General features: G+C 45.6%; 1 protein-coding gene across 4 annotated transcripts in view; it reads left to right on the forward strand.

Moving 5' to 3' along the window:
- BUB1B (BUB1 mitotic checkpoint serine/threonine kinase B) overlaps positions 1-18878 on the forward strand; it is a 46200-nt gene that overhangs the window by 16992 nt on the left and 10330 nt on the right. For 2 of the 4 annotated variants that reach the window (XM_069729450.1, XM_069729442.1), the window contains exons 6-14: positions 1255-1424; positions 1536-1735; positions 1858-1952; positions 6804-7021; positions 7194-7306; positions 14423-14544; positions 15550-15593; positions 17700-17772; positions 18730-18817. In XM_069729450.1, coding sequence (XP_069585551.1) covers positions 1255-1424; positions 1536-1735; positions 1858-1952; positions 6804-7021; positions 7194-7306; positions 14423-14544; positions 15550-15593; positions 17700-17772; positions 18730-18817 — 1123 coding nt within the window. Of the gene's footprint in view, positions 1-1254; positions 1425-1535; positions 1736-1857; positions 1953-6803; positions 7022-7193; positions 7307-14422; positions 14545-15549; positions 15594-17699; positions 17773-18711; positions 18818-18878 lie in introns of all 4 variants that reach the window. The other 2 variants (XM_069729433.1, XM_069729426.1) reach the window with 1 other exon arrangement.

Raw genomic sequence — 18878 nt, forward strand, 5'->3', positions numbered from 1 at the left:
TCCGAGAAACAGATTTTACGGTAATCAACTAAAAATCCTGTGTTTAGTGGCGCTTTCTGTTTTTATTTATCCAAGGCCTCTCTTCTTTCTTTTTCAGTTTCACCTGAAGTTAGTTGGGTATTTCCTACTTTCCTATGTATCTTGCACTTTTTTGCAATGTATAGGTGTTTTCCAGTACCCCATTGTCTCTGCTAGCTTAGAACTGGCCTTGTTCGGCATGGGCCCCTTCTTCGGCATGGGCCCCTTCTTCAGCATGGGCCCCTTCTTCCCAATCCCTACCTCTTTTCCGAGGGCCCCTGCTATTCTACCCCACTTTACCTCAGTTGCGTCTTGCGGTGTGGCACTTGAAGGTAACGTTCTGAAAACTAGGCCTCTCTGACTGTCATCCAAACCATGCTTGGGGCCTGTAACCCTCAATCTGCCCCGGGTTACCACTGTACTTGCAAGTTCTACTTTCCTTCTTTGCACGCACCTGGATTTCAAATTCCTTTGACTTCTCCATTTCCAATATTCTCTCCTTTCCTCATTCCAGGTTGGACTTTGGCCTCAACCTTCCGTCCCTTAAGGGGCAGATTTTACCCTTTCCATTTTCTTCTGAAATTCCGGAAGCGGAATAAAACTTTCCATTGTACCCCTGCTTACAGCGATCTGGCAGATCTTTAATGTTGTCTTATCTGCTCTTCAACAAACACCCGTTCAACGTCTTGGCAGTATTTTTCCCAGATTTCTTTCCTGGAAGGTGGCGTTACTGGTGGTGATCACCTTCCTGTGCAGGGTGTCTGAGCTTGCTGTGCCCTTCTGTAAACATCCTTGCGGAGCAAGATGATCATGCACCCTATGCCATCCTTTTTTTCCAAAGATGTCCTTCTCCCACCTATCCATGGAGCTGTCTCTCCACCCTCTGGATTTGTGCCGGGCTGTTAATTGGGGTTGTTGAGTCTTGCCTATTGCGAGGTCATCAATATGTGATTTAAAGGGTTTCTCTCAAGAAGGCAAGATGTGACAATATCTCTCATATATACAACCAGGCTATTGAGACACCTGGACGCCATGAATACCGGGCTTGGATCTGTTGTGTGTTCTGACAGACTGAAGCATTTCATTACCAGGATATTTGCAGAGTTGATGGCGTTACTTGGCATGCTTTGAGCTAGGTCATGCATTGTAAAGCTGTTGCATTGTATTAATGAAAACATTCCAAAAATCTGTCCCACCTCCTCCTTAACTCGATCACCTTTAATACTCTTTCTGCAGACAATTCCAGGCACGAGTCTCGCGACAGATATTGCAAGGAATTGGCGAGGGCACTAGCGGAGAGGATTCAGAAGTCGCTGAACTGCCACGAAGTTCTCTGGTTGATTTAAAAGCCAAAGGGAAGAATAAAGCGAGAGCTCCAATAAACAGAGTGGGGGATGCCCTGAAATGTAGGCGCTGAATTTTATATTTTTTTTACCATTTCATATTCTTCCCTTTTTCTTTACATCATTGGACAAGGTAGAAATATACTTTTTTTTTTTTTTTTTTTCTCCTCCCAGCTCGTAGCCAAGGGTTAAGTGCCTTGAGTGCTCCTCCACAACAGATTCCGAGCCACTCTAGTTTTGCAGTGTTTGATGAGAATGCGGGCGCTCCGTTGCCAGGAGGCCTGGCTGCCACAACTGATCAACCGTGGGTAGCATTACCTCCAGCACGAGCAAAGGAAAATGAACAGAAAGCTGGACGCTGGAGCTCTGGAAGGGTAAGTGCAACTACTCGATATACAACAATAACTGGATCGCAAGCGTATTTCTGTAGCAGAATTTGTACACCTTCTTAATTTTTCTTTTTGTGATTTTTTTTTTTTTTTTTTTCTCTTTTCAGCCATCCAAAAGCAGTCATCAGCCACCTAGTGATCCTCCACAGAGCCTGCCCAGCTTCACGCCATATGTGGATGAAATGGTCCTGCAGCAAACAGTGTAAGGAGTTTACAAGTTGGCTCAGGACTGCACCCTTTATTTAACCCTTTTGTGATAAGCACATTTCTTTCTCGCTTCATAGGGGGACACAGGTAACCATGGGTTTATGGTGCTGTTGCTATGAGGCTGACACTATGCAAATAAGGAAAAAATAACTCCTCCCCGGCAGTATACACCCTCCGACAGGCACAAGTCTACTCAGTTTTTGCTTAGTGTCCGTAGGAGGCGGACGTGGATCTAACATCAGATTCGCATTATCTTTTTTTTTTTTTTTTCTTTTTCAGGGATTTGTGTGTTTATTAATAGTTTTCCCCTTTTCTCTTTCAGATTCAATTCTCTGGGTAACAGGGTGCAGCTTCCCACCCGGTTTTCCCCACGTTATGCGACCGAGAGAGCAGTGTGGTATCGCCCACTCTCGACCCACTGGCAGGACTCTGTCCCCTGTCACTCTTACGGGTGTTTCAGGGTGATTCTTGGTGGCCAGCCTCGCCTTTTCCCCTCCTCGCCCCTCTCCTTGGAGAGGGCTGAGAGGAAGACTGTAGCCACCTGCAGTGACCTCCCCCCTTCTTGTAAGGGGATGACACCGTCTTCTGCGCTGTTCCAGATATGGTGCGGGAAGGAGGATCTTCTTTTCCAGGACCCTCTCTACGTTCCGAGAGCTCCTGACGCGATCCTCAGCTATGAAGAGGGACAGATCTTCAAGCAGGTACAGACCCCCCATCCAGCGCCTCTCTCTGCCCCAATTTCGCGTCTTGGGTGGCGAAAGCCGTATCGGCCTGGGCTAAGATCTTTTGCAGGGGCATTGTAGCTTTGACTCCTTCTGAGAAGCTAACGGATTTAGCAGACCAGATTGCCCACGCTGGAAAATACTCTTAAATGCCTCCCTGGATGTGGCTGCTTGCTCTGCAAGGGCAAACAGCAACATAATTGCCATTCGCTGAGTCCTTTGGCTGAATACGTGGAACGCAGACCCAGCTTCTAAAAAAAAATCCCTCATTGGTCTGCCTTTCCAGGGCTCCAGGCTCTTTGGCACAAAGCTGGACCAGATTATCTTGGACGCCACTGGTGGTAAGAGCACTTCTCTACCTCAATCTAAACCTAGGCGCCCCTTCAATAGAAAGGGACCCCAATCCTTTCACCCCTTTCGGTCATTCACCTCAGGTGGTGCCTCTCAGCAGGACCGTTCTTCCGCTCAAGAGGAACGAAGGAAACCTTCCTTCAGGCCTACCCCTCACTGGAGGGCTAAGAGCCGCTCCTCTAAACCTACCGGATCTCGCGGGCACAGATTTTCTTCAAAATGACAGATCACCCCCACCTGGAAATCTTTCCAGGGTGGGAGGCAGGCTTCTTCTGTTCACGGAGGCTTGGTTATCGGTGGTCGACGACGCCTGGTCAGGGAGATCGTTACATCGGGCTACAAAATAGAATTTTCTTCCTCTCTCGTCCACCCAAGCAGCCCTCCCATGTCCCAAGGCTTCTCCATGCCGTCGCTTCCCTCCTCGCCTCAGGGGTAATTGTCCCAGTTCCTTCGGGCTTTTACTCAAATCTGTTCGTAGTTCCAAAAAAAGACTGCTCTCTTTGCCCGATATTGGATCTCAAGCAGTTGAGCCGCCACCTTCGGATTCGACAATTGAAGATGGAGTCACTGCGCTCGGTGATCGCTTCCATGGAACCGGGAGAATATCTGTGCTCTGTGGACATTCAGGATGCGTACCTTCACATTCCTGTTTGCGTACAGCATCAGGTTCCTTCGTTTCGCGATCCAGGAGCAACATTACCAGGTCACAGCTCTCCCGTTCGGCCTAGCGTCCGCTCCCAGGGTCTTCGCGAAGGTAATGGCAGTGGCCATCCTATTAAAAGGGATCCTCATCCCCTATCTCGTTGACCTCCTGGTCAAGGGTCCGTCTCGCCGGGACTGCAGCCAGAGTCTCCAGATCACTCTGGACACGCTAATCCGTCTCGGTTGGATAATCAACAAAGAGAATTCCACCTTAATTCCAACCCAACGTCTCGAATTCCTGGGCATGGTATTCGACACAATTCAAGCCCAGGTCTTCTTCCCAAAGGAGAAGTTCCTTTCTCTTCGGCAGGGCATCAAAACCCTAAAGCGCCCTGCCCCTCTGCCTCTACAGCACGGTATGAGAGTACTAGGGAAGATGGTCGCTTCCATGGAAGCAGTACCTTATGCTCAGTTCCACTCTCTCACCCTCTCCAGCTGGCCCTCCTGTCTGTCTGGGACAGGAGCCCACTTTTCCTAGTTCACCTATCTGTGTGAGACAGTCTCTCACTTGGTGGACGCTATCCACCTCCATTCTGCGCTGGAGGTAATTTCTCCCCCTACGCTGGCAGGTCATCACCACCGACTCCAGTCTTCAGGGGTGGGGTGCGGTCTTTCTCCATCTCACAGCGCACAGCTGCTGGAATGTTCAAGAGACCCTTCTCCCGATCAATCTCTTGGAGATCAGGGCAATCTTCCTGGCCCTCCTCCGCTGGCAGTCCCTCACGGGAAAACCGGTCCGCATTCAGTCGGACAACGCCACAGCCGTGGCTTACATAAACCACCAGGGAGGGACTCTCAGCAAGCAGGTCATGAGAGGTGGCAAAAATCCTACGGTGGGCAGAGAACCACGTTCCCTCCATATCAGCCGTCCACATTCCAGGAGTGGACAACTGGGAAGCCGGCTTTCTCAGCCATCAGGGGCTCGTGTCAGGCGAGTGGGCTCTTCACCCCGCCGTCTGCAACCAAATTTGTCAGAGGTGGGGCGTTCCGGATGTCGACCTAATAGCTTCCCGAACAAACCACAAGGTTCCCCAGTATGTATCCAGGTCTCAGGACCCGATGGCCGTCGGCTGCGACGCCCTTGTGATCTCCTGGGCCCGGTCCCAGATGCCTTATATGTTTCCGCCTCTTCCCTTGATTCCAAGGGTCGTAAAAAAGGTAAAGGCAGAGGGGGTTCCCGTTCTCGTAGTAGCTCCAGATTGGCCTCGAAGAGCCTGGTATGCGGAGCTAGTGAACATGCTATCTTACGTCCCCTGGAGGCTCCCAGACCGTCTGGATCTCCTATCGCAAGGGCCCCTCTTCCACCCGAATTCTCGTTCTCTGAATTTAATGGTATGGTCGTTGAGGCTGCGGTCCTAAAGGACGCAGGTTTTTCCCACAGCGTCATACAGACCATGATAAAGGCTAGGAAACCGGCATCTTCACGTATCTACCATGTTGGAAGGCCTTTTTTCGATGGTGCGATGGCAACAGTTTGTTCCCTATGGTCTTTTCCCTTCCTTCAGTCCTCGGTTTCCTTCAAAGAGGGTCTCGATTCGGGCCTTTCTCTGAGTACACTAAAGGGTCAGGTTTCCACTCTGTCCATCCTCTTCCAAAGAGACCTGGCTTCCCTTCCCCAAGTAAAGACCTTCCTTCAGGGTGTCGCTCACATAGCGCCTCCTTACCATCCTCTGGTTGAGCCATGGGATCTCAACCTTGTCCTCGGCGCCCTCCAGCGTGCGCCTTTTGAACCAATTCAGGACATTTCCTTTTCCCTTCTTTCATGGAAAGTGGCTTTCCTGGTCGCCATCACCTCGATTAGGAGAGTCTCCGAGTTGGCGAAATTGTCCTGCCGTTCTCCCTTCTTGATTCTACATCAGGATTAAGTGGTCCTTCGGCCCGTTCCTTCCTTCCTACCAAAGGTAGTTTCGGCTTTTCACATCAACGAGGACCTGGTCCTTCCTTCCTTGTGCCCTTCCCCGGTTCATCCATTGGAGAAATCTCTCCACAAACTGGATTTGGTCAGGGCTGTCCGCATCTATCTTTCCAGAACTGCTTCTTTTCGCCAGTCCGATCCTCTGTTTGTCGTCTCTGAATGTCGTCGGAAGGGGCTCCCCATCTCTAAATCCACAATTGCTCATTGGATTCGTTCGGCGGTTCTGGAGGCATACCGTGTCCAAAACAAGCAGCCTCCTCCGGGGGTGAGGGCTCACTCTACCCAGGATGTGGGATCCTCCTGGGCTGTTCGTTACCAGGCTTCAGCTTTGCAGGTTTGCAAGGCCGCAACCTGGTCGTCCGTTCACACCTCTGTAATGTTTTACAAGGTGCATATTTCGGCTTCTGCGGATGCAGGCCTGGGTAGGAAGATACTGCAGGCGGCGGTTTCCCACCGGCCGACCTAAGTCTCTCCTTCTCTCTGAATATTTTCCTCACCCGTGGGACTGCTTTTGGACGTCCCATGGTTACCTGTGTCCCACATTGAAGCGAGAAAGAAGAGGGATTTTTGGTTCTTACTGTAAAATCTTTCTTGGAGCCTTCATTGGGGGACACTGCACCCTCCCTTTGTGTTGTACCGTTTTGGCCAATGTGCCGTTGTTTTGGGTTGGTACATAGGTTGAGTTTGTTTATACTTGCTCCTACTACTGCTTTAGCACCAACTGAGTTGGCTGGTGCCTGTTGGAGGGTGTATATTGCCAGGGAGGAGTTATTTTTTCCTTATTTGCATAGTGTCAGCCTCCTAGCGACAGCAGCATACACCCATGGTTACCGGTGTCCCCCAATGAAGGCTCCAAGAAAGAGATTTTACGGTAAGAACCAAAAATCCCTCTTTTCATCTGTGCTGTCTCATGACCTTATTGCTTCCCTTTAAATGCCGTTGGCAGAAAATGACAAAAGCATTTAAAGTGGTATGCATAAAGCAGGCTCGGCCCCTGCAGACTTTCAGTGTGATGTACATTTACGTGGCGCATATGGAAGAGGTGAGCCCATCAATGAATGTCTACTGCAGGTATTATATGGCGTTCATTCCAGTGGGATATATGATGGCTAAATAATAAGTTATATGGTCTACCATCATTGCTTGTTCTCTCTAGAACCCCCTGCAAGATTAATTCATCAGTCAGCAGCGTCCTGAGTTCACGTAAGCCTGGCAAAGAAGAGGATCCCCTGCAACGACTGCAGAGCAGTTCACAAGGCAAAGAAGAGATGGTCATGTACTGCAAAAGCAAAATCTATGCTGGTGTGGATGAGTTCTCCTTAGAAGAAATCCGGGCAGAAATTTACATAGCAAAGATCCGTAAGAAGAGAGAAGGTTTGTCCTTGTATAGTTGTGGGTGATACAAGGTGGGTTATGGTTGTATTTCCTTATGATTCCCCTCCCAGTGGTAAGAAAGTAGAATTGCCAATAGCATAACTGAACTTTAAGGCTAAAATTGTTACCCCTTCACCCCGAACTAAAGTATCATGTCTGTTCACTTTGACAGAAGATCTCCAAGCCAGTGCTCTTCGTAGGCAAGAAATGGAGCGGCAGATTGAAGAAATGGAAAAGCGGCTAAAAGAAAGAGGTCTTACCAATCCGGAAACAGTGGCTGAGCAGGTAACCTTTTTTTTAAATGGAAGTTTATGCTATAATTTAACCTCTTTCTGACCTCGGACGGGATAGTACGTCCGAGGTCAGATCGCCTGCTTTGATGCAGGGCTCCGCGGTGAGCCCGCATCATAGCCGGGACATGTCAGCTGTTTTGAACAGCTGACATGTGCCCGTAATAGGCGCGGGCAGAATCGCGATCTGCCCGCACCTATTAACTAGTTAAATGCCGCTGTCAAACGCAGACAGTGGCATTTAACTACCGCTTCCGACCGGACGGCCGGAAATGACGTCATCGCCGACCCCCGTCACATGATCGGGGTCGGCGATGCGTCTCCATTGTAACCATAGAGGGCCTTGAGACCTCTATGGTTACTGATCGCTTGTGGCTGTGAGCGCCACCCTGTGGTCGTCGCTCACAGCACACCTCCATTTCTGCTACATAGCAGCGATCAGCAGATCGCTGCTATGTAGCAGAGGCGATAGAGTTGTGCCTGCTTCTAGCCTCCCATGGAGGCTATTGAAGCATGGCAAAAGTAAAAAAAAAAAAAAAAAAGTTGAAAAAAATGTTAAAATAAAAAAAAATAAAAGTTTAAATCACCCCGCTTTCGCCCCAATCAAAATAAATCAATAAAAAAAAATATAAAATCTACGCATATTTGGTATCGCCGCGCTCAGAATCGCCCGATCTATCAACTAAAAAAAAGCATTAACCTGATCGCTAAACAACGTAGAAAAAAATTCGAAACGCCAGAATTACGTTTTTTTGGTCACCGCGACATTGCATTAAAATGCAATACGGTAGATCAAAAGAACGTATCTGCACCGAAATGCTATCATTAAAAACGTCATCTCGGCACGCAAAAAATAAGCCCTCAACCGACCCCAGATCATGAAAAATGGAGACGCTACGGGTATCGGAATATGGCGCTTTTTTTTTTTTTTTTTTCTTAAGCAAAGTTTGGAATTTTTTTTCACCACTTAGGTAAAAAATAACCTAGTCATGTTAGGTGTCTATGAACTCGTAATGACCTGGAGAATCATAATGGCAGGTCAGTTTTAGCATTTAGTGAACCTAGCAAAAAAGCCAAACAAAAAACAAGTGTGGGACTGCACTTTTTTTGCAATTTCACCGCACTTGGAATTTTTTTCCTGTTTTCTAGTACACGACATGCTAAAACCAATGATGTCGTTCAAAAGTACAACTCGTCCCGCAAAAAATAAGCCCTCACATGGCCAAATTGACGGAAAAATAAAAAAGTTATGGCTCTGGGAAGGAGGGGAGTGAAAAACGAACACGGAGAAATGAAAAATCCCAAGGTCATGAAGGGGTTAAACCTTTAATTAGGCAATTGCATAAATAGCAATTGCCTTTATTATCAGACACTCTTTTCAAGTGGAAATAATTACTGTGGTTGATAAGTCATTTCACATAAGCCCCCCTTTTGAGAGGGGGCAGTGTTTCGCTGCGCTACAGTCAAGTGAAGCTCCGCAGCAGACTATAGCTGTTCGGGCCTGATATGCATTAACCCCTTAATCCCATATGACGTACTATCCCGTCCAGGTGACCTGGGACTTAATTCCCATGGACGGGATAGTACGTCATATGCGATCGGCCGCGCTCACGGGGGGAGCGCGGCCGATCGCGGCCGGGTGTCAGCTGCCTATCGCAGCTGACATCCGGCACTATGTGCCAGGAGCGGTCACGGACCGCTCCCGGCACATTAACCCCCGGCACACCGCGATCAAAGATGATCGCGGTGTGCCGGCGGTGCAGGGAAGCATCGCGCAGGGAGGGGGCTCCCTGCGGGCTTCCCTGAGACGATCGGTACACGGTGATGTGCTCACCGTGTACCGAGCGTCTTCTCCCTGCAGTCCCCGGATCCAAAATGGCCGCCGGGCTGCATCCGGGTCCTGCAGGGAGCACTTCCGGGTCAGGATCAGGCTGCAGCTGCAGCTCTAATCCTGCCCGGCTGTATGTCAGATCACCGATCTGATAGAGTGCTGTGCACACTGTCAGATCGGTGATCTGTGATGTCCCCCCCTGGGACAAAGTGAAAAAGTAAAAAAAAAAATTTCCACACTTGTAAAAAAAAAAATAAAAAAAAAATTCCTAAATAAAGCAGAAAAAAAAAAATATTATTCCCATAAATACATTTCTTTACATAAAAAAAAAAACAAAAAAACAATAAAAGTACACATATTTAGTATCGCCGCGTCCGTAACGACCCGACCTATAAAACTGGCCCACTAGTTAACCCCTTCAGTGAACACCGTAAGAAAAAAAAAAAAAAAAACGAGCCAAAAAACAACGCTTTAGTATCATAACGCTGAACAAAGAGTGGAATAACACGCGATCAAAAAGACGGATATAAATAACCATGTTACCTCTGAAAACGTCATCTTGTCCCGCAAAAAACGAGCCGCCATATAGCATCATAACCAAAAAAATAAAAAAGTTATAGTCCTCTGAATAAAGCGATGCCAAAATAATTATTTTTTCTATAAAATAGCTTTTATCGTATAAAAGCGCCAAAACATAAAAAAAATGATATAAATGAGGTGTCGCTGTAATCGTACTGACCCGAAGAATAAAACTGCTTCATCAATTTTACCAAACGCGGAACGGTATAAACGCCTCCCCCAAAAGAAATTCATGAATAGCTGGTTTTTGGTCATTCTGCCTCACAAAAAAATCGGAATAAAAAGCGATCAAAAACTGTCACGTGTCCGAAAATGTAACCGATAAAAACGTCAACTCGTCCCGCAAAAAACAAGACCTCACATGACTCTGTGGACCAAAATATGGAAAAATTATAGGTCTCAAAATGTGGAGACGCAAAAACTTTTTTGCTATAAAAAGCGTCTTTTAGTGTGTGACGGCTGCCAATCATAAAAATCCGCTAAAAAACTCGCTATAAAAGTAAATCAAACCCCCCTTCATCACCCCCTTAGTTAGGCTAGGTTCACATTGCGTTAATGGGTTAACGCTAACGGACAGCGTTGCACGGCGAAAATGTCACAATTAACGCCGTGCAACGGGTCCGTTAGCACAACCATTGACAGCAATGTGATTTTCAGGTGTAGCGCATCGCTAGAGCGTGCCATTTTCGGCTCGCGCTAGCAAGGTGCCATTCTTTTGTGGCGCGCCTCAGACGCTGCTTGCAGCGTCCGCGGCGCGCCCGAGGTCCGATCCCCGATCTTCCAGAGCGGGGACGTTAACGCGACCACTAAACACGACACCTAAAAAGACATTGTGTTAGCGCAATCCGCTAGTGCTAAACGGATTTCCCTAACGCAATGTGAACCTAGCCTTAGGGAAAAATAATAAAATTAAAAAAAATGTATTTATTTCCATTTTCCGGTTAGGGTTAGGGTTAGGGCTAGGGTTAGGGTTTGGATTACATTTACGATTGGGATTAGGGTTGGGATTAGAATTAGGGGTGTGTCTGGGTTGGGTGTGTGGTTAGGGTTACAGTTGGGATTAGGGTTAGTGGTGCGTTTGGATTAGGGTTTCATTTATAATTGGGGGGTTTCCACTGTTTAGACACATCAGGGGCTCTCCAAACGCGACATGGCGTCCGATCTCAATTCCAGCCAATTCTGCATTGAAAAAGTAAAACAGTGCTCCTTCACTTCCGAGCTCTCCCGTGCGCCCAAACAGGGGTTTACCCCAACATATGGGGTATCAGCGTACTCGAGACAAATTGGACAACAACTTTTTGGGTCCAAGTTCTCTTGTTATCCTTGGGAAAATAAAAATTTGGGGGGCTAAAAATCATTTTTGTGGGGAAAAAAAAGGATTTTTATTTTCACGGCTCTGCGTTGTAAACTGTAGTGAAACACTTGGGGGTTCAAAGTTTTCACAACACATCTAGATAAGTTCCATGGGAGGTCTAGTTTCCAATATGGGGTCACTTGTGGGTGGTTTCTACTGTTTGGGTACATCAGGGGCTCTGCAAATGCAACGTGACGCCTGCAGACCAATCCATCTAAGTCTGCATTCCAAATGGCGCTCCTTCCCTTCCGAGCTCTGCCATGAGCCCAAACAGTGGTTCCCCCCCACATATGGGGTATCAGCGTACTCAGGACAAATTGAACAACAACTTTTGGGGTCCAATTTATTCTGTTACCCTTGTAAAAATACAAAGCTGGGGGCTAAAAAATCATTTTTGTGAAAAAAAAAAAGAATTTTTATTTTCACGGGTCTGCGTTATAAACTGTAGTGAAACACTTAGGGGTTCAAAGTTCTCACAACACATCTAGATAAGTTCCATGGGAGGTCTAGTTTCTAATATGGGGTCACTTGTGGGGGGTTTGTACTGTTTGGGTACATCAGGGGCTCTGCAAATGCAACGTGACTCCTGCAGACCAATCCATCTAAGTCTGCATTCCAAATGGCGCTCCTTCCCTTCCGAGCTCTGCCATGCGCCCAAACAGTGGTTCCCCCCCACATATGGGGTATCAGCGTACTCAGGACAAATTGGACAACAACTTTTGGGGTCCAATTTATTATGTTACCCTTGTGAAAATACAAAACTGGGGGCTAAAAAATTTTTGCGAAAAAAAAATAAATTTATTTTAACGGCTCTGCGTTATAAACTGTAGTGAAACACTTGGGGGTTCAAAGCTCTCAAAACACATCTAGATAAGTTCCTTAGAGGGTCTAGTTTCCAAAATGGTGTCACTTGTGGGGGTTTTTAATGTTTAGGCACATCAGGGGCTCTCCAAACCAACATGGCGTCCCATCTTAATTCCAGTCAATTTTGCATTGAAAAGTCAAATGGCGCTCCTTCCCTTCCGAGCTCTGCTATGCACCCAAAAAGTGGTTTACCCCCACATATGGGGTATCGTCGCACTCAGGACAAATTGCACAACAACTTTTGTGGTCTAATTTCTTCTCTTACCCTTGGGAAAATAAAAAATTGGGGGCGAAAAGATAATTTTTGTGAAAAAATATGATTTTTTATTTTTACGGCTCTGCATTATAAACTTCTGTGAAGCACTTGTTGGGTCAAAGTGCTCACCACACATCTAGATAAGTTCCTTAAGGGGTCTACTTTTCAAAATGGTGTCACTTGTGGGGATTTCAATGTTTAGGCACATCAGGGGCTCTCCAAACGCAACATGGCATCCGATCTCAATTCCAGTCAATTTTGCATTGAAAAGTAAAATGGCGCTCCTTCCCTTCCGAGCTCTGCCATACGCCCAAACAATGGTTTACACCCATATACGGGGTATCAGCGTACTCAGGACAAATTGGCCAACAATTTTTGAGGTTCAATTTCTTCTCTTACTCTTGGGAAAATAAAAAATTGGGGGCGAAAAGATCATTTTTGTGAAAAAATATGATTTTTTATTTTTACGGCTCTGCATTATAAACTTCTGTGAAGCAATTGGTGGGTCAAAGTGGTCACCACACATCTAGATAAGTTCCTTAGGGTGTCTACTTTCCAAAATGGTGTCACTTGTGGGGGGTTTCAATGTTTAGGCACATCAGTGGCTCTCCAAACGCAACATGGTGTCCCATCTCAATTCCTGTCAATTTTGCATTTAAAAGTCAAATGGCGCTCCTTCCCTTCCGAGCTCTGCCATGCGCCCAAACAGTGGTTTACCCCCACATATGGGGTATCAGCGTACTCAGTACAGATTGTACAACAATGTTTGGCATCCATTTTATCCTGTTACCCTTGGTAAAATAAAACAAATTGGAGCTGAAATAAATTTTGTGTGAAAAAAAGTTAAATATTCATTTTTATTTAAACATTCCAAAAATTCCTGTGAAACCCCTGAAGGGTTAATAAACTTCTTGAATGTGGTTTTGAGCACCTTGAGGGGTGCAGTTTTTAGAATGGTGTCACACTTGGGTATTTTCTATCATATAGACCCCTCAAAATGACTTCAAATGTGATGTGGTCCCTAAAAAAAAATGGTGTTGTAAAAATGAGAAATTGCTGGTCAACTTTGAACCCTTATAACTCCCTAACAAAAAAAAATTTTGGTTCCAAAATTGTGCTGATGTAAAGGAGACATGTGGGAAATGTTACTTATTAAGTATTTTGCGTGACATATCTCTGTGATTTAAGGGCATAAAAATTTAAAGTTGGAAAATTGCGAAATTTTCAAAATTTTCGCCAAATTTCCGTTTTTTTCACAAATAAACGCAAGTTATATCGAATAAATGTTACTACTAAAATGAAGTACAATATGTCACGAGAAAACAATGTCAGAATCGCCAAGATCCGTTGAAGCGTTCCAGAGTTATAACCTCATAAAGGGACAGTGGTCAGAATTGTAAAAATTGGCCCGGTCATTAACGTGCAAACCACCCTCGGGGCTTAAGGGGTTAATATGTATAGGCTGGAGGAGTAAAATGTTAGGTAGTTATACAGACTTTGGCACATAGCTTGTGAGGTTTGTATTTAAAGAGTTTGTACAAAGGTTTTAAGTTATCCCCCTAACATAGGATAGGGAATAACTTCCCGACTCCTGGGCCCCCTAGCTATATCTGATAGCCCTGACTGGTGCAGAGGCGAAGTATGCGCACCCCTGCACAAATCATTCTCAATGGGCCTGCTGGTGATAACCGAGCACATCTCTCAGCTGTCTCCTACACTCTCATTAACAATGAATCGAGTTGAGGTGCACGTTAGGCCATCAGCCCATTGAGACGGGACTCTTTAGCATTTCCTTAGAATGAGGTATCAGATGATGGGGATCAGTCTCAGTGATCAGCTGACTCAATAGGACATTGCACTCTGACAAGCGCTTTGTTTAGCCCAGCTCTATACATTTGGTAGCCATTGTCTGGTATTACAGCTCAGGCCCGTTAACTGGATTTGGCCTGAGCTGTATATATCTTCAGTACCAGGCACAACAAACAGTATGGAGCTGTGCCTGCTACAGAATGTGGATTTGCTGCTCGACTGAGCCCCCTGGCCTCTTCAGTGACATGAGTCGCACCCCCAGCAATCTGATATTCCGAGTATAAAGTTGTTTTTCACATTCATGATTAGTGGCTATACAGTAAACCTTTTCGAGGAGGCTTTACGGCCTGCTGCCTATCACATTGGTTGCATTTTAGGAGACTTTTTCTGATTGTGGATTATAATTTTTTCCTTGCAGGATGTGCCATCTGGACAGTCCTTCAAAATATATTGTGATGAAGAGGTGGCCGTCGCTCCTGGAAGCACCGAGGTTGAAACTGCATCTGCGCAGCGTACCATTACTGCTGCTCCATTACCAAGGCAGGTGTAATAATGTGGTTGTTTTTTTTGTTTTTTTTAATGTTATGGAAGGCTAGAATAAGCCAGCCTTACTTAGCAAATACCATTACCCTGCGATATATTGAAGGGATTTTCCCATCTGGGACTGCTGAGGCATGTTGACTAAGGCCTGTGCATCCGTCCCTGCACAGTCAGGAATGGCGACATGGACACGCAGGCATCGCTCTCAGTTTATTTGCATAGAAGCACTAAAAATTGCTGAGCAACTTGCACCTGTCGTACGCCTGTCGATATGCCATACACGTCCCTTTAACCCCTTCATGACCGGAGGTATTTTAGATTTTGCATTTTAATTTTTTGCTCCCGTTCTTACGAGAGCCATAAGATTTTTATTTTTAATTCTTTTTTTTTATTTATTTTTTTTTTAATGTGAATATGGCCATGTGAGGGCTTGTTTTTTGTGGGACGAGTTGTACTTTTGCACAACACCATTGGTTTTAACATATCGTGTACTGGAAAACTGGAAAAAAATTACAAGTGCAATGAAATTGCAAAAAAAGTGCAATCCTGGGTGCCATTATGATTCTCCAGGTCATTACGAGTTCATAGATACCAGACATGTCTACGTTCTTTTTTTATCTAAGCGGTGAAAATTTTTGTTTCTGCAGGAGACCTCTGGTTGTCATGCCAACCCATGGGTGAACCGCGATCACGTGACTGGGTCACCGATGGGCCTATTTCCGGAGCGATTGCCGTAAATGCTGTGGGTGGATCGTGATTCCACCCACTGCTATTCCGGGCACATGTCAGCTGTTCAAAATAGCTGACATGTGCTGGGAAAGATGTGGGCTCAGCGCTGGAGCCCACATCAAAGGGAGGGAGTCCGACACCGGTGTACTATTATACCCCATGTCGGAAAGGGGTTAATATTACAACCATCATGTGTTTATATGCTTTACTGCCGTATTATGTCCCTGGTTATCACTGTTGTTCAGAATTTTTGACAATTATTTTGTTTTCTTAAAGCGATGAGATCCTGATGGTGGCTCATAACAGACTAGCCTCTGATGGTGAGTGAACAGCTTCTTTAAAGGGGTTTTCCAGCTTATTTTTAAGTGACGTGCTGATAAAAGAAGCGATACTCCTACCTGGAGTCTTTGAAGTGATTCATGCCCTGATCACCAGTCCTCGGGTAGTCGTGACTTCATGGCTGCCGCTCCGGCAGAGAAATGTTCGCGCTGGAATGGAGTCCTGAGTGCAGCTTCTTTTATAATATCCACATTGCTCCTGACTGTGAATTTATCATTACAAAAATAAAAATGTATTTACACTGTATATTATGGGTTGATGGTGAAGTCATTGACCGATACTGGAGCGATAGCTAATAGATGAAGCATCTCTCCAGATTGTAGACAAAATGTTATACATATCTTCTAAAGAAAATAGTCCCAGACATCCCCTTTAATTATGCCATCAATTAGATTGTTACTAACAGTAAGCTAATTGACAGGAAAACACCTTTTAACGTTATTTTACTGTGAAAAAGGCCACCAAGTAATTTTACAAAAGTGTAATCTTTGGCTACATGACCTATAGGTGACACACGTGTGTTTTTATCTATTTTTTTTTTTATCTGCCTTACGGTCAAGACATGAATTTGGAATTACTGCTAGGTGTAGCGCTCCCCCCCCCCCCCCCCCCAAAAAAAAAAAAAAGTCTGCGCCTTCCCTAAAAAATGGTTTTGTCCAGTATTCAAAAAACATGGCTGCTCTCTTCCAGAAACACCAATCCATGGGATTTGCCTGGTATTGACACTGAGGTTTTCACAGGGAAGCAGCCACTTTTTTTCCTGCTGAACAACCCCCTAAATAAACTAAATATACGTTTATTGTATGCCGTGCCTGGCTAATTAAAAGGGGAGTCGGTCAGCCCCAAATCGTGATTTCAACTACTTATAGACTCCTCTAAAGGACTTGGCCCCTGTAAAACTCCTCCTTGCAGTATAAAGTTCACTTCTTTAATTATTTAGAAACTACTAGTTCTTATGTAAATGAGGGTCTTCGGTGCATCCTAGATGTGGCCACGGGTTCAGTGCTCCGTTCCGCCCCGTCAATTAGCATCCTCCTCTCCACCCCTCTGCTTGACTGACGGCACTCATTTGCGCAGAGTGAACACTGTCAGAATTGAATCCCTTGTCTCCGCTCATCCACACTGACACTGCTCGAGTGAAGAGCACACAGTGTCTGTGCGTGTGCACTCTTTTACCCTCTCTCCTCTTTGTGGTACACACTCACTGCACACAGTATCGGGCAAACAGGAGAAGGGGATGATGGCGCACTCACTGTACTCGGCTCCTGCGGTGGCGGTGCTGATGTGCAGAATTGGGGATTAAATTCAGTCAGCGCTGTCAATTAATCTAAGGACTAGTGTCGGGGATACTGATTGAGGGGGTGGAACAGTTGACTGAGTCCTTTGCCACACTAAGAGTGTACCCACGACCCCCTAATTAACAAACTTAAAAAAGCACTATTATCAAAATTAGTATCTACTTAATATATTACAGCCATCATATTATTATATAGCATTGTGTACTTACAATTGCTCATTTTACCTTCTACCCAGTTCTTCTCTTTTCTATTAGGTCTATTACATCACGTGATTAATAACTGAATATCTGAATCCATCTAAGCTCTATGCAGGAACAGGAGGTCAATTTTCTCTGCGTGACTCATGAGTCACTGCAAAAGTCCCTGGGAGGGGGAGCAGCTGGGTCACGAGGTGAAAAGGGGATGATGAGTGCAGGGACAAGAGACTTCCTGTTTCTACATAGAGCAGAGAAAGGAGAAGAATTAACTGGATAGAAAGGTAAATGAGCAATTGTAAGTACACAGTGCTGTGTAATGAGTGCAATATAGTAAGAGGATAAAACTTTGGGATGACTGCTTTAATTTTTTTTTTTTTTTAAAGCTATAGTAGTCAAATCTATACTGCAGGTGCATTTTATAGGGGTGAAGTCACCTATAGGACTCTGAAAATAGTTTAAATGGAGTCTTATGGAGTGTTTGACACTTTTTAAACGTGTTAATCCTTCATGCAGTTTTTATTATTCGTAACACAGCGCAGCTAGTTTTGGTGTTGAATCTAATCTATATAATGTCATCTCGATCCTCTTTCAGACTCTCCTTCGGCTCACACTTCTGCTGTGCAGTTCACTATATTTGACGAGACGCATGAAGCAGAGCCGGACACGTAAGTCCTGAATCCTGGTGCCTTGTACACTGTATGTATTGTTCTTGTGGCATTGCACTGTGACCATGATTAATGAGTGATAGGTTTACACTTTCCTTTTGAAAGGGCTTTCCACTATTGATTGCCTATCTGTGGGATTGGTCCTCAATATCAGATTATTGAGGGTTTGTCACCCGGGACACCACCACTGTTCGGCTGTAACCTGGGTATAGAGCTGAACTCCGCACCGCAGTGGACATGTGGCTGATGTCAAATAACTGGGTGCTGTGCTGTTCCCCCTCCAGCCAATGCTGGTGGTCTGATATTGGTGACCTATCCTAATCAGTCTCCTTTAAAGGAGGATTTTACAAAACACAAAAAATGTACCTGGCGGCGTCTCGGAAGCCTCTGCTGACGTCATGTCTACAGAGTGGAGGCTTCTTTTCTGCTTTGCTCTGTAGACTGGCAGGAGTTCCGAGGTTATTCTGATTGACCGCTGGATCCCCACTGCCTAACTTGGGGAGTTGGATGTCAGTCAGAATAACCTCAGAAATCCTGCCTCATCACATCTGCACAGGCTGCTGAATTCTTGGCAGGAAAGGTCTGTGAGCGCTCTGGGCAGGGGAAGAATGATGCCATGTACAGCAGGCAGGTAAGTTGCAATTACTTACCAGTTGGTGGTTGGATACATTGTTTGTGATATACCCTTGAAATCAATGAGAATAACTTTGTTGGGCAATGTAGAGGCCATGTGGTATGTGTCCTTCATGGCATATGGAAAGGAAAGGGCGTCAGCTCCCTTTAAACAGTATGCCAGCTGTGTGCTCACCTGTGAGTTATTGAGGCACAGGTTTATTACCCCCATATCTACTAGTCTTTGCTCCATAAAACTGAGATTTTATGGAAATTAGATTTGTATATTGACGATGTGAGGAGTTCAGTGTATAATTTCCATATTAGTCTGTCTGTGTTTTTTAGCTCTCAGAATAGTATGCCTCCTCCCAAGCGTCGCCCACTGGCACCCGTTACACGAGTCCTTGGGATACCAGGAGATGCCCGACGTACGGTAAGTATTTTTGGTCCATTGTGTAGAGTTCCACATCTGGACCACTGCTTTTTAATTCTGT

This window comes from Ranitomeya imitator, chromosome 1 (genome assembly GCF_032444005.1).
Source record: "Ranitomeya imitator isolate aRanImi1 chromosome 1, aRanImi1.pri, whole genome shotgun sequence".
In the NCBI taxonomy this organism is placed as follows: domain Eukaryota; kingdom Metazoa; phylum Chordata; class Amphibia; order Anura; family Dendrobatidae; genus Ranitomeya; species Ranitomeya imitator.